Source organism: Passer domesticus, chromosome 8 (genome assembly GCF_036417665.1).
Source record: "Passer domesticus isolate bPasDom1 chromosome 8, bPasDom1.hap1, whole genome shotgun sequence".
In the NCBI taxonomy this organism is placed as follows: domain Eukaryota; kingdom Metazoa; phylum Chordata; class Aves; order Passeriformes; family Passeridae; genus Passer; species Passer domesticus.
Genome location: NC_087481.1, coordinates 51249260 through 51263146, shown reverse-complemented (window position 1 = coordinate 51263146; position 13887 = coordinate 51249260). Strand labels below are relative to the sequence as shown.

General features: G+C 35.1%; 1 protein-coding gene across 8 annotated transcripts in view; it reads right to left on the bottom strand.

Annotated features, from left to right (window-relative positions):
* ATRNL1 (attractin like 1) overlaps positions 1–13887 on the bottom strand; it is a 431225-nt gene that overhangs the window by 293134 nt on the left and 124204 nt on the right. For all 8 annotated transcript variants that reach the window (XR_010367589.1, XM_064431407.1, XM_064431408.1 and 5 more), the window contains exon 20: positions 8757–8850. Coding sequence is in view for 7 of the 8 variants with exons in the window: in XM_064431407.1 (XP_064287477.1) it covers positions 8757–8850 (94 nt within the window). In the remaining variant the exon portion in view is untranslated. The remainder of the gene's footprint in view (positions 1–8756; positions 8851–13887) is intronic.

Genomic DNA, 13887 nt, shown 5'->3' with positions numbered 1-13887 from the left:
AGCATAATTGTCTTTACAATATAACTCCATTCTCTCTAAACTTCAGCCAGCCAAACCTCATTTGTTCAGATAATCAGTTAAGGAAAATGAACCAATTCTCCTTTCTCTCCAATAAAATACTGTAGAAAAATGTTACTATTTACTTAATGCAGTGCTACCATGAGTGACTTGGAAAGAATTTCATTGTACTAGAATATATTTAAGTGCTTCTATCAGAGAAGGTTAAATATCTATTTTATCCTTGGTGGAAACCACAGGAGAAAGTGGAAGCTGTAAAAAGAAGCTCAAACAATTAATACACCTCCCGATGTAGCAATCCAATAGTCAATCAGTATAGATTGATTGATCTTACCCTAAACTGAAAACTAATTAAAGAGCCTACTTTCTTATGAAACAACTGAAAATTTATGGCTTTATATAGAAAAACCATTTTTTTATAAAAGGGTTTGATGAAGGGCACAATAATATTGCTCTAAGTCCTTGTCTTCAGTTATTTCCATTCTCTCCTTTCCAGAGAATTGACAAACTGCCTCTGTCTGTGATGCTACAATGATCAGCATGGATGGGGGCATGTCAGAATCCTTCGGTTTTCCTCCTCAGCTCTTTTCCAACATAAAGGACCAATAATGATACATAACATTTTGATAAGCCATTTTTAAATATTATCTGTATCTTCTATAGTAGCCAAGATCCCCTAAAAAACACCAAAAATTTAAGAGAACATTGAGAATTCTGAGAACATTGATTTCTCAGATGTTTACATGTACTGAAACTGACCACTGTTGGTGTGCCATGAAGGCAAAAATAATAAAATATGTCAAATTCTTAGTTCTAGATACCAAGTCTATTAAAAACTGTACTAGCAACATTTGTTTTCTGGAAGATGATCACCTTGAAAAGGTTTTGTCCTCCATAAAGTTTTGTAGGACTGTTTACTCTCAATGGTTTTCTTTTTTAAATCTCTTTAAACATTTGCCTTCCACAAAGGAGATATCACTTTCCTCCCTTCTGCTCCATAGTTAATTGTCCAAAGCTGACTGCAGTAGCAGTAGCCAGCAATAATAATAGTGATGTAGAGGGTTGTTACTATAACACAGCACACATTGAATTTAATCAGTTACAACAAAGCAATATATAATAGAATTTTTTTAAAGAACTCCCTGAACTATCTGGTTTTGTCAGTCACAACTCAGCTGATGGATTTTTTCTGATGACAGCAGGATGAGTAGCCAGAAAAGCCATCAGTTATTTTCTTTTCCTTCTCTAAAGTGAACAACTTGTCTTTAACCAAAGCAGTAGGAAGGGTAAACCAAACTCATACTCTACTGGAAATCTGCTCTTTCTCTCCCCTGCCTGCAGAGTAATTCCTATCCTATCTTACACGTGGCAATTTCAGATTTGTGAGATTAATTATGGCTCCCACGAACAATGGGAGTTTATAATCCCACCCCAGCAACATGAAAACATAATAATGGTTACTAGAGGTAGCAACCAAGATAATCAAGCTGCATGTATTTTTATGTTTTGTGGAGACCCCAGCACTACACCTGGCAGAAAGAACCAACTGTAGTGTTGGGGGTATTTTGTTCACGCGGGTGAGGAAAGACAAATTCCTGGTGGAGCCACATGTTGAAAAGAAGATTGTCTTCACTGTCAGCAGCCTCCTGCAAGTGTTTTCTGGAATCTAAACACTTTATTGGCTGTCTTATAAGAAATTCTCCTGTCTCCTTTTTCATGTTCTCAAAGGAGCAACGTCAGGAGATGCTGTAACTGCAAACACCTCTCCCACAGGTCTGGTATTTCACAAGAGCTGCTCATACTGAGTTCTGGCTTATGTGACTGATGCTACTCAGCATCCCTAACTCTTAACTGGGTTCCAGTCCTGGCCACAGAGCAGCATTCCCAGGTGCCTCCAGTGCATACCTTGAGAGATGCAATGCAGCAGAGCCCTATCATTTTCAACTGCTTGAACTGGGGTTAAAAAAGACAACCTCAAATTGTAAGTCTTTGCAACCTACTCTGACCCTGAGACTAAGAAAAAGCACTGGCTATGCAGATATGTGCAATTCTGCTTTAAAGTTAGCCCTAGGCAAGATGTAAAGCCAGCCCAATCCACAAAGTCCTTTGACCTCCTCCTTTCCAAAAACAAGCACAGAAACTAAAGCTACAACTTTGCTGGGCAAGAAAAACATCAGACTCAATAATAAAGCAATTTTATGGCAGCCATAACCTCCCTTTCTCTCCTGCTCCCAATAACTCTTCCATGGGGCACGGTCTACGCTTGTTTCTCTTTTTCCTGTATGAGTAAACATCAGCATCACTCCCACTCCTGATTTCATCTCTGTCTGAACTCAGTACCTAACCAATTAAAGACAGAAGAAATGTCTTCACCTTATATTTAGATTTAAATCTTTATGAGTCTATTTCAGACATTAAAAAATGCAAACTTGTCTGTTCTTTTCAGCTGTGCTATTCTATTTTAATAAAAAAAGCACACAGAAGTATTGCCTTAACTGTACACCCCTAGACAATTGACACTTGGCACCAAAAATTACTAGTATTTTATATAAAGAGGTTTGCCTTACAACAAATGCACCCTGAGCACTGGAATTCAAAACAGATCTCACTGGCATGGGATCTGTGAAAGGCTTGGGCAGCCTGCCCTGTTCCACTGCTTCACTGACATAACCTGCACTGAGCAAAACAGACTATTCACATGCCAGTCACTGAATGACATGGCCATGGCATTGGAGGAACAATTGTTCAGAAAAAGAGATTCACTTTTTTTGAAAGAAAATCCAGCACCATATATTTTTCAAATAAGAAGCCAAAAAGATATTAATTAAATCTCTGTCCAGCATTGCATACAAATGTAAACCAATTGGGCACAAGAGACAAGGACACTGCTTGCATTCCTTCTTTAGCCAGGAGTGTTTGAACAATTGTAAAAAAATACCTGTTTTGCTCTGCACTTAGCATTTTTAGAGGTAGCCTGAAGAGGAAGTAATGACTACGAAATATCTTAGAAAACAACTAAAGCCCAGTGGTGAGAGGATTCTCCTCTGTTGAACTTGCCAAACCAAAGCACATTTTTATATATGTGCATATAGTCAGTTATGGAAGAACTTAGAAGCCAAAGCAAAATTACTTTATTCTCATGAAAGAGAAATTCTCATGCCCAGACTGCTCCCCATTTTCCGGACAGTTAGTACTAAACTCAGAAGGATAAAAGGCATAATTCATAGGGACAGAACATAATGAAGCCCCAAGGTACAAAGCCTTCTGCAAGGTGCTTTGCAGCTTCTCCCTCGGCCACTGCCTCATCCTCATTTCTGCTCTAAGAGAACTGTCTTCTAGGAATGATCCACGACATCCCAGCTCTCGTTCTTTATTTCTGCAAAACTGGACAATTTCCTGAATAAAATGTAATGTTTGGATGTAACAACGCTTAACAAAGTGTAGTTTCACTTACAGAGAGACTGCAACTCTGAAAGATCCCAGAGAGCCTCATGAACTTTACATATAATATACTAATATACCAAAGCAGACAAAGTGACCCTACTGCAGACCAAAAAAAATCAACAGAAAGGGCAAGAGTGACATACAATACTACTAAAACCTGTATTTTCCTTTTCTTCAAATTTTAGATCTCAAATGTTTCAAGTGCCTTCTGAGGGTTTGAGCCATTAGAGTGCATTTGGGTCATGTTCTGAAGCTTTGATATTAGACACATTTTTTAAATGAAAGCTGCAATTTAAGAAAAAATGATTGATGCAAGAAACATGAATTAAAAGAAAAAAAATAGCTCAAATCCTTGAAAGATCTGACAATAATTACTACATGTAGAGCAGAAAATGAGTACATTTAAAACATAAATGTACTCATAAATGTTGAAGTAGGAGTTTTATTTTATTGTTCTCCTTAGAAACCTAATGATCCAGCACTGTGAGAACTAGCTGAGGGCATGAACCTGTCCTTACAGAGGCAAGCTGAAATTTTCAGGCAGTTAAATAAGAAGAGAGGCAGTTGCTAAACCCACCAATATTGCTAAACACCAGCAGCTACATGACAGATTTTGCTGTAATTCTCCTCCAAATGTCATATGTAATGGAGTAACATGCATTAGCATGTCAAAGTTTTCTCTTAAATGAAAAAATCAAGGACTGGACTCAGCAGGAAGAGGTACAAAACACCTCCTATCAAACACAATCAAATATGTTAAACTAATGGTGAAATATTATCAGATGACAGAAAAAGGGGGGGAAAGTGTTGAAATCAGGAACAATAAAAAACCAAAAAAAATCAAAATGCTGTTCCTGTAGTAATTTAAACCACTAAATATTAAACTTTCTAATGTTACTTTAGAAAACAACCAACTGTCATGGCAACCAGTATTAAATGAATTATACCCTCAATCAAGAAAAGATACTTTCTCAATAGAATAAGGGGGTTTTTATTAAATTTCCAGCAATAAGAATTCCTTTTTATCTATTTGGTTTTGGGATTTGTGTGTGTGTCTCTGATAAAGAAAGTTCAAATCAACTGAATTTATTATATGATGGCTGCCAATTCTTCCCGTACTGGAAAGCACCAAGAGAAGCTCTGTGGGGAAATAATTGGGAAAATGTTTACTCTGCTATCTGCAAATAAAGCTGCAGTGATATCAACAGAATGGTGAATTTGACTCTTAACCCAGTATATTTTTTACCTGTAAGATGAATTGTACATTCTGTGGAGGGAAATTATACAGAATAGTATGGCTGGATATTTTAAAATCTTGTTCTTATGTACAGCAGACTATCAATAAGTTCTTATTTTTAGGCACAGATCCTTACATTATTAAAAAGCTATTTAAAACTTACATACAGGAAAGATTTTTACCAAATAAATACCATATATTTAAATAAATAAAATAGTATTTCTTCCACTTTTACAGGAGAGATATGTCTAAGAAATTAATGGTCTGGACATTTATTAGAACTAAAAAGAGCAATATATTTTATAATTTTGAATTTATCCTTCCTACAACTATATAAAATATACTATGAAATATGAGATTTAAAATAATACTTTTGCCCAGTATTTTCCTTCCAACAAGTAGTTCTTCATTACAGAGGTTTTGAAGCTCAGTTTTAGCCATGGTGATGACAAAAGCTGCAGACACCTTGCTAAGTGAAGGCTTTCATTTGCAAGAGCCCAGACTTACTGAAACTTCTCAAAGAATTATTTAATTACTCACTTGATCCCATCACTTTCATATTTTTCTTCCTTGTCTCCAGCAAAATTTCTCTCATTTAATATCAAAACTTGAACTTTGAAACAACACCTTTGTATATTCTACACATTCCTACATCCCTATTCCCTGAAAAGTTCCCTGTGCACAATCCTGCATATGGATACACCAAAACATATGGAAGTTTGAAAATCTCTGTCAACAGAATTCTATGAGAAAATAAAATCAGCAGCTAGTAAATCAAATGTGAGCGAAAATTAAATAAAATAAGTGCCTAGACTCAATAGTTTTCCTCTAAAAATATGGTTTAAGTCACCATGATTTTCCTGTTACTACCAATTGAATATTTCATTTTCAAAAAATTAAGGGGAAAAACAAGAAATCAAGTATTTTTATTTGTATCTGTTTTTAATCTTTACAGTCTAGTTACTTAGAATAATCAAACCATTCCAATAATTCCCTTGAGATCAGGAGATTACTAAAAGTTTTTACCAACTGAAACTACCAATTTAACAGAAACAAAAATATTCACATTTGACAAATATATGAACATGTGACCATGTGATATGACCATATGGTCATGATCATATATGGCCATGTAAGAAACATTGTAAACCAGAATGCAAATGTGTGCTCCAAACTGCTTTACAACACTAATTTTAATTTCAAATGGCACTGTGCTTCATGCCATCCAACAGCACAATCAAGAAATGAATGCAACTGAGAGATGGGTATGCTAAAAAATACACAAATAAATAAAAAATAAATAGGATCTTCCATAAAAGCACAGAGTTGATAAAATAGGGAAGGAAAAATAAAAGAAAAATAAAAGTGCTGTAAACTTTCCCAGATTTCATAAAACCTCTGCCCACAAGGCATGGTGTGTACACAACAGAGCCCTGCAGCTATGACTTCTCAATCAATAGGATTCTTGACAGAAATATCAATCTAACTTTCTCACTGAACAGCCAGAGTTTGGAATTTTCATTGAAATACTTATTTTAGCAAACCACAAGGCTGTAGGTTTGCTGCTGAGGTTGTAGGTTTTTAGCCTAACTAGTCATCAGCAAAATAACCCCAAAACGTTCATCCAGAGCAATGGAGAACAGTATTCCCACTTAGAATCAAGTTTCAGATTATTTATAAAGAATATAATAAAGTAATAAATACAAGGAAAGCATTGAGCTGATTTTGATTTCTCCTTATCTTCTAGATAATGACTGCATATATCTTATGATACATTCAAGAGTGGTTGTGAGTGTACAAATCATTTTTAAAGAGGAAATAGATTTTCTAATTTTTTAAAAGCATAATACAAAATAAATTAAGTTCATATTCTTCATACTAATTTTAGAATGAGTATGGGACTGCATTCATTAGTGATTGATTTTTGGAATTTTTTTTATGTTCTTCATCCCCTGATGTTCTAAGGGAAATATTTAAAAAAACCATTTGATTGAAACTTCCATACATGAGAGGATCACTCTCTAAAAACAACCCCAAGAGTAAAATGACAAATTCTAAATGTAGCATTTGATGATACGTCCTCCAACTAAAAATGTGTGGTTATTTGATTGAGTGCCTATGAACCCAACAGATGTTAACCTCACAATCTGAAATGTCATCACAGCCAAAAAAAAAATTTAAAAGGGCTGCTGGTTTTATTCACCAAAAAAAACTTCACCAACACTTAAAAATATCAAATGTTTTAACACCACAGCTTGCCCTGGACAAGCCTTTGGTTTGTGTATGAATCTAGAATGGGGATGTGTTACATGTGACTAAAAAAGAGATTTTCAGTCTGAAACTGCAATTTTAAGTTCACTCTTGATAAGTCAAAATTCAAATTTCTGTTTCATCTGTGTTATGAAATTGCTGTAACTTCTGCCAAGGCAAGTCCACAACTAGGAAAACATTCTCCCTTCTAGTTCAGTAAGTGGGGTAAAAGAACCTTTTAGGATACACAAACTCAGGACAGCAGACTGATACAGCTGAGCAGCACAACCAATCTCATGAAATAAAAGTTCCATGTCAGAGTGGAAAAAACAGTGATGAAACAGACACAGGACAAAGGACACCAACAACCACAGAGATATAGGAAAGGCTGGGGTGAAGGCCTGAAGAGGGTGCCCTGTGTGGAAGGCAGTCAGTAAAGAATTGGCATTTCAGCACAGAAACTGTTTTCTGTGGTTCAGGTGTTACAAAGGACAGAGGAGAAATTGTTGTTTTTTTCTTCCTGTTCTTTGTATAGTCAGAATGGCATCAATACAAGTCCAGAGCTGGTAGCTGATAATCAGATCACTCATTAACACCTAGAACTGATTAATTCTATGGGCACAAAAAGAGGGAAAAAGACTTCTCAGTGAAGACTTAATTCAGAGCTTAAAGATATCATCATTTCGGCTTTTGTCATGATAAAATTTCATCACTTAGTCCTAATCTTGATTTCCCATCTCATCCTGAGAGTCTTCAATTAGCTGAACACAAAGTCCCAGAGGTAGCAGGGGAACAGCAGAGCTGCCAGCACAGCTCTTTCTCACGGATATACACAGATCCTCTGCATCAGAAATTTTTGTTTCTTTACAATTTATAAGCAGAGTGTTACAGGTCGGATACAAGCCAGTTCATTGAGTGTGTCAAAGACAAATTCACAAATCCAGTGCAAGTGGATGTCCTGTGGCAGGCAGAGCAGAAGCTCCTGGCAGCTCTCCCTGCTGGGGAGGAGTCAGCTGGATTCATGTACCTTGTCCCCAGTTCCAAATAACACTGCTAAGATGAGTTTGCTGCCAGACACTATTAAAATAATTATAACTGCAAAATTAATAAAGTTCCTACTAAATAACATGGTGCACCTGCTAGAATAGACTGAAAGAAATATCTTTAAATAAAAGGCTATTCACAATTAACTTCCATGTGTTATTTATCCTATTTGATATGTTACTTCACTTCAGCACTTGATTGTTCTTAGGACTCCATTCGTTGTGAAGGTGCAAACTCTTCCTCTGAACACAAGAAGCTATTCCAGTGCAAAAAAAGAGTACTTTCCATGAGAGGTCTACACATTCCTATGGTCTCAATTTTATGATGTGGGAAAATGTCTCAAACACCTTAATAAGATTCCAAAACCCTAGAAATTGAATCACTGTAGATTCCCATCAAAATAAGTGACAAATGTAATTACTAACTCATACGTATTTTTTTTCTTACACTATTGTATTTTAAAAACTTAAGAGAAAGGAAGACTAACAGAATTCTCCAGTTTGTTCCTGGAAACAAAATGAATTTTTAAAAAGCCTTTTGTGCCTTCAAAACATTACTAATATTTGTGATGTAATTCTTTAACTAAAGTCTAAGTAATAGAGAAATTTCCTGAGAAATGTAGGGAAGACTATATCCACCACTAAAACATTAGCAGATTAATCACAAAACCCAGTACCAAAACAAGGATGTGAAATGGGAAAAATAGTGATTATTCACTAATCAAGGATTGCAATAATTTTAGGCTACATTGACTTGTACTCACAGTTGACACTGATCTCCTTTGATTCCCTTGGTTGTGCAAAAACATTTTCCTGTTTGCATGTGACAGATATTTGCATGTCCACTGCATGTGCAAGCTGTAAAATCAAAAAGGAAAAATGAGATTTCCTCATTCATACTTAATTTGAAAATTAAGTGAATATTTATAGATTTTAATACTTCATCCCAAACACATTTCCTACAAGCTGTATTGAAATATATATCTATTACTACTTCAATTATTATCTTTTTCAGAAAAAATCACTAGCATATCACTTATATTATTTTCTGCAGTTAAAAACTATTCCTGTGTCATTAGAGGCCGTCCTCCACACCTTAAGTAACAGCAGTTTGAGAAAAGCCATTAAAACCTACCATTTCAATGTGCAACACAGAAAATTATTCATAATTCATCTTTGCTACACAAGGTGAAATCCTGACCAATGACAAAATCCATTTAGTTTGAAATCTAATTAAAGTATTATTGCAGATGTTTGGTAAAAGATCTAATATAATTGGAATTCTTGCTATGGACAAAATTGAACAAAAGTAAGTCTCTGAAACCATTTGAACAAAGGCAGAGCAAACACTACAGATATAGCCCACAAGAAGAGTTTTCTAGAAGCAGGAAACAGGCAACTTGAAAAGCTCCTGGATTCTGAAGGAGAATCACAGGAACAACATCAACCCTCCTCTCCACTTTAAGGCCAAAGCAATCCTCTCCACTGTGGTCTGCTCACTGCCACTCTTGCTGCCTGCTAGATTCTCACCTCAAAAACATTTTCCTATTCCCAGTTCTTGAGCTCTCTTCTTTCTTTTCCTTTCCATCTTTATTTGTGTTACTACCTCATTTAGGCAGCCATTTTTTATTCCTAACCAAGTGTACCAAATTTACTAATCTCTCCCTGGTAAATGTGTCAATACATTCCTGCATCAATGGAATTGATATTATAATATCAATTGATATATATATTGAAATATATATGTCAATATTGATATATAATATCAATATTGACATATAATATTCACACCACACTTGAAGTCCTTCTTTCATCCAAAGTAACTCTGAACCTACCATGATGTTCATATTAGGCTTTCACTGAAGTTTTAATTATGAGTAAGATAAAGGATTTAATATATGAGGTCCTGCTTGGGAACAGATATGGTACAAAGTGGTGACCTGTATAAGATAAAAGTTTATTCTCTACTTTATAATCTCATATTGAATTCCTGTCACAGACTGAGTTTTAAACTTCCCTTATACTGATAAGGAATAACACACAATAAATCCTTCTTTGACAGTGCCCCATCCCATACACACTCTCACCTCTCTGCCTCAGCCTGAGACAAATAGAAAAAAAGTTACTAGACATGTAAAAACCTAATTAAATGTAAGATATTATTGAAATCACATGTCCATTTCAGGACTTCAGTGGTTTGTTCAGCCCTCAGAGGGCTCATTAAATAGCCACCTGAACTTAAAGAAGAATTCTTACTAAGGAGGTGCCAGGCATTCAATCTGTCTGCGAGAAACACCAGAAATGTCTAAGCTGCACATAGTGATGTGTAATGTTTTTCTCTGTTTCATAACCCAGCACTTCTGAAAAATACCTGCAGTTACCACAAAATCCTACATGTTGTAATTCTGCTATCCTCTTGACACTCTACATTAAATGTTCATTGAAGTGTTGCCACTACATTATCAGTTATGTGTTCCCAAATCCATTTATGTTTTCCACTTTACACTTATGGAATTATTATTTAGGCACTTTAAGCTGGAAAAGCCTCTTCACAAAAGTTAATTTTAATTGTGTAAATCTTTGCAATGCTTTCAGTGAAAAATACAGAAATATATTCTTAGCAGTTTATTCTGTTCATAGTTAAGTGCTCTTAACAGTGATGCTCCATTACAAGATAGTACAAAACTTATAAAGGAGCTAAAATAATTCTGAAGCACATTCCAAAAGCTCTCAGTGTTTTGACAAATATAAAAGCTATTTCCAACTAACCTTAATTGATTGCTCCCACAATTATTGTTCATTTAATAGGAAGCAGATCACAAATGTGGAAGTGGAAAACGTAAGTGATTATATAGTAGCAGCACTTCAGTGAACATTTATTACTCTCATTCAGCAAGTTCCTATTAACCTCACTGTTCCTGGATAATACCATGGAAAAAGACAACACCTTTACATTTCCACTTTTTAAATCTAGAAAAAAATCTGTTTCACAGCCACGAAAGCATATTTTAATATGCTTTTTATATGCAGTTAATTATCTCAGGCTTGCAAGTGTGTGATGAAAAATGGATTCCTACCAATCTGTAGATCTCTATGTAGGGGTAACCCAAAAACAATTCATTTTAGCCATCTCTGCTGTTACTGAAGCAAATGTGAGTGTATATGATAAAAGAAATGCAATAGCAGAAGCAGGACAATATTGTAGGACATTTGGAAGACTGACATTCTTCCATTACCCCAATATTTCTGTACTCTGCTATACATATTTTCTTTAATATTTTCTATATGTTTCTCTTTGCTTAACCACTCTCAGTGAATGGTTTCTCTTGGGATAATAATGTAGCCAATAGTTAAAACTGCAGCTAAGGTAGGATCTTTCCCAGCCTAATGCTACTAGTTTTGCTACCTTGAAATTCACGAAGTCTTGAGATCAGTTTTTAAATCATGTTTAATACCAATCATTGTAAGTGGTCAGAAATCAGGAAAAGAGATTCAATTTATATTTTCCAGACTTTGAGTCCAACACTTGAGTTCATTCCCTGAAAGGAATGTCAAGAACTGGAACAGGCTGCCCAGGGAAGTGGTGAATTCAGTGTTCCTGGAGGGATTTAAGATGTGTGGATGTGGCACCAGGGGATGGGGGTTTGTGATGGGCTTGGAACTCCTGGGGTAATGGCTGGAGTGGGTGAGCTTAGAGGTTTTTCCCAAACTAAATGATTCCATGATTCTGTGTACTTTGTGCTGCACCCTTGGACAGAAACAGTGAGTTCAGCCCAACTTCAAGTCTTCCCATAATAACTCTGTGCATTCATCTCCAACTGGGGTTTATATCATGCACACCTGCTTTTGTTTAAACAGCTATTTTAAATACTTGATTACCATGTTTTTTACCAATAACTAAATATTTTAAATAAAATATCTATGGCTCACAATAAAAACCTACTTAAAATATAGACTTTAAACTTTTGTTTTGTTATTTTTTACATATTAAGCGAAATGATGACATTAGAGCTTTAATAACAACAAGGAAAAAACTCATCCTTGCAATATCTACTCTATTTTTAGGGAAATAGCAGCTCAAAATACTCTTTTGTACAACATGCAGATTCTAAGTGGAACAGAAAGATTAGATGAAAACAATATAATCCAGTAGAGCAAATCCATGCTGCAAAATCACAACTCTATAGAATTTATTAAATAATAAATCCACTGTATGATTGACTCCAAGTTGCTAGCTCAGCATATAAATGTTCTTGCTGACAACAAAAGAATACCCATCACTATTTCCATGCAGTGTGCATTTTAAACAATTGAATTTAAAAACACTTATTGCTTAGCCCCCATCTCCAACATACAGCTGCAAGAGCATTTTTCTCTCAAATGGAGCTCACTACAGATGGTGATTTAAGTAAATATGTTTGCTTACATGAAAGGTTGCTAAACCAGAGCTGCACAGGGATAATTACTATAAGATACCTTGCTGATGTTTTTTAAAGGAAAGCTATGACAATGCTTTAAATAGAGCAGTGCTATTTTGTTAATTTTGCTAACATTCAAGGCATAAGTTAAATCAAAAGGAGATACAGTGTTTCACTTAGACTAGGCTAAGTAAGAAATAGCAAGTATAAACTTCTATTAGATCTAAAATTTTAATGCCCAGTTTCCCTGTAAATGTTCACCTATGTAATCTATTAGTCTACTCACATGGCAACTGCCCTACAGAGACTATTTTCTACACTAGTAATATGGCCAAACTGTCTAGTCATTTAATTCTCTAGAAATGTGTATTTAGCTAGAAGCCCCTGATACCCTTTCAGCACTCAACAATTGCTTTTGTAGGAATTACATCCATTCAGCTTTTGAGACAGGAAATGTAACAGCAAAAAGATGTGCCCAATAACATTGCTGTAATATCATTAATTGAGTAGCGCTACAATTAAGCTAAAGAACTTCTGTGAAGCAATGACCAATAAAAGGAGTACAAAGAAAAAAAAATAAATAAAAAGGAAAAAGCTGCTATTAGAACATACTACTGTACATGCAGTAATGGAACTATCATTTTACAGTGACATGATTATCCCCCAAAATAAATCAGTCTTAATAGAATAATTAGCACACACATAACTAATTTCATTTTCCTGTTTCTTGTTTTACCTTGTGATTTACATTTCTTTGGTCTCAAATTAATTTATTTTTGTAGTAGCCTAATAGCACAGAAAAGACACAGGTGGACTAACACAATGCTAAAGACTGTGAGACAGAGAAAAAATAAACAGAATAGACAAATATTTTGGATTTCTGTCACTCAGATATGGAACTTAAAGTCATATTAAAACACAGACAACTTCACTCAAGCTTGAACTGACACTACTGAGATCATGTGACCACTGGCAAAGCAATTATTTTTTCCTGAAAAGTAACAGTCAACAATCTGGGAATCACAGGTGTCACCTCCTTAGCTTTCAGGACTAAATATGCATTCCAGAAGAGGGATATTTATCCTAATAAACCCAAAAACAACAAACAGACTGATTATCTGTGGCAGAAATCAAAATTTAGTTTGGTTAAACTTAAAAACCACCTTCATCAATTATAGGCTTGTATTTTTTTCTTTAGCCATTTTTGCTCTGGTAAAATAGCTTCTATTTCATTATTCCTTCTGTTCAAAGCATTCATCCTGAAAAGTGAATTGATTTCTTTTGTTTATTTGTAATAAATACCTCTCAAGCAATCACAGTAAAGCTGTCTTTAATCATCAGCAACTAACAGTATAAAGACAGCTTGGAAAACCGTAATTTTACTTTATACAAGTAGATAATGAAAATGCAACACACGAGATTAACACTGAAAGAAAGACAGGATCTTTCTTCTTGTTAGGAACTGAGCAGAATCTTA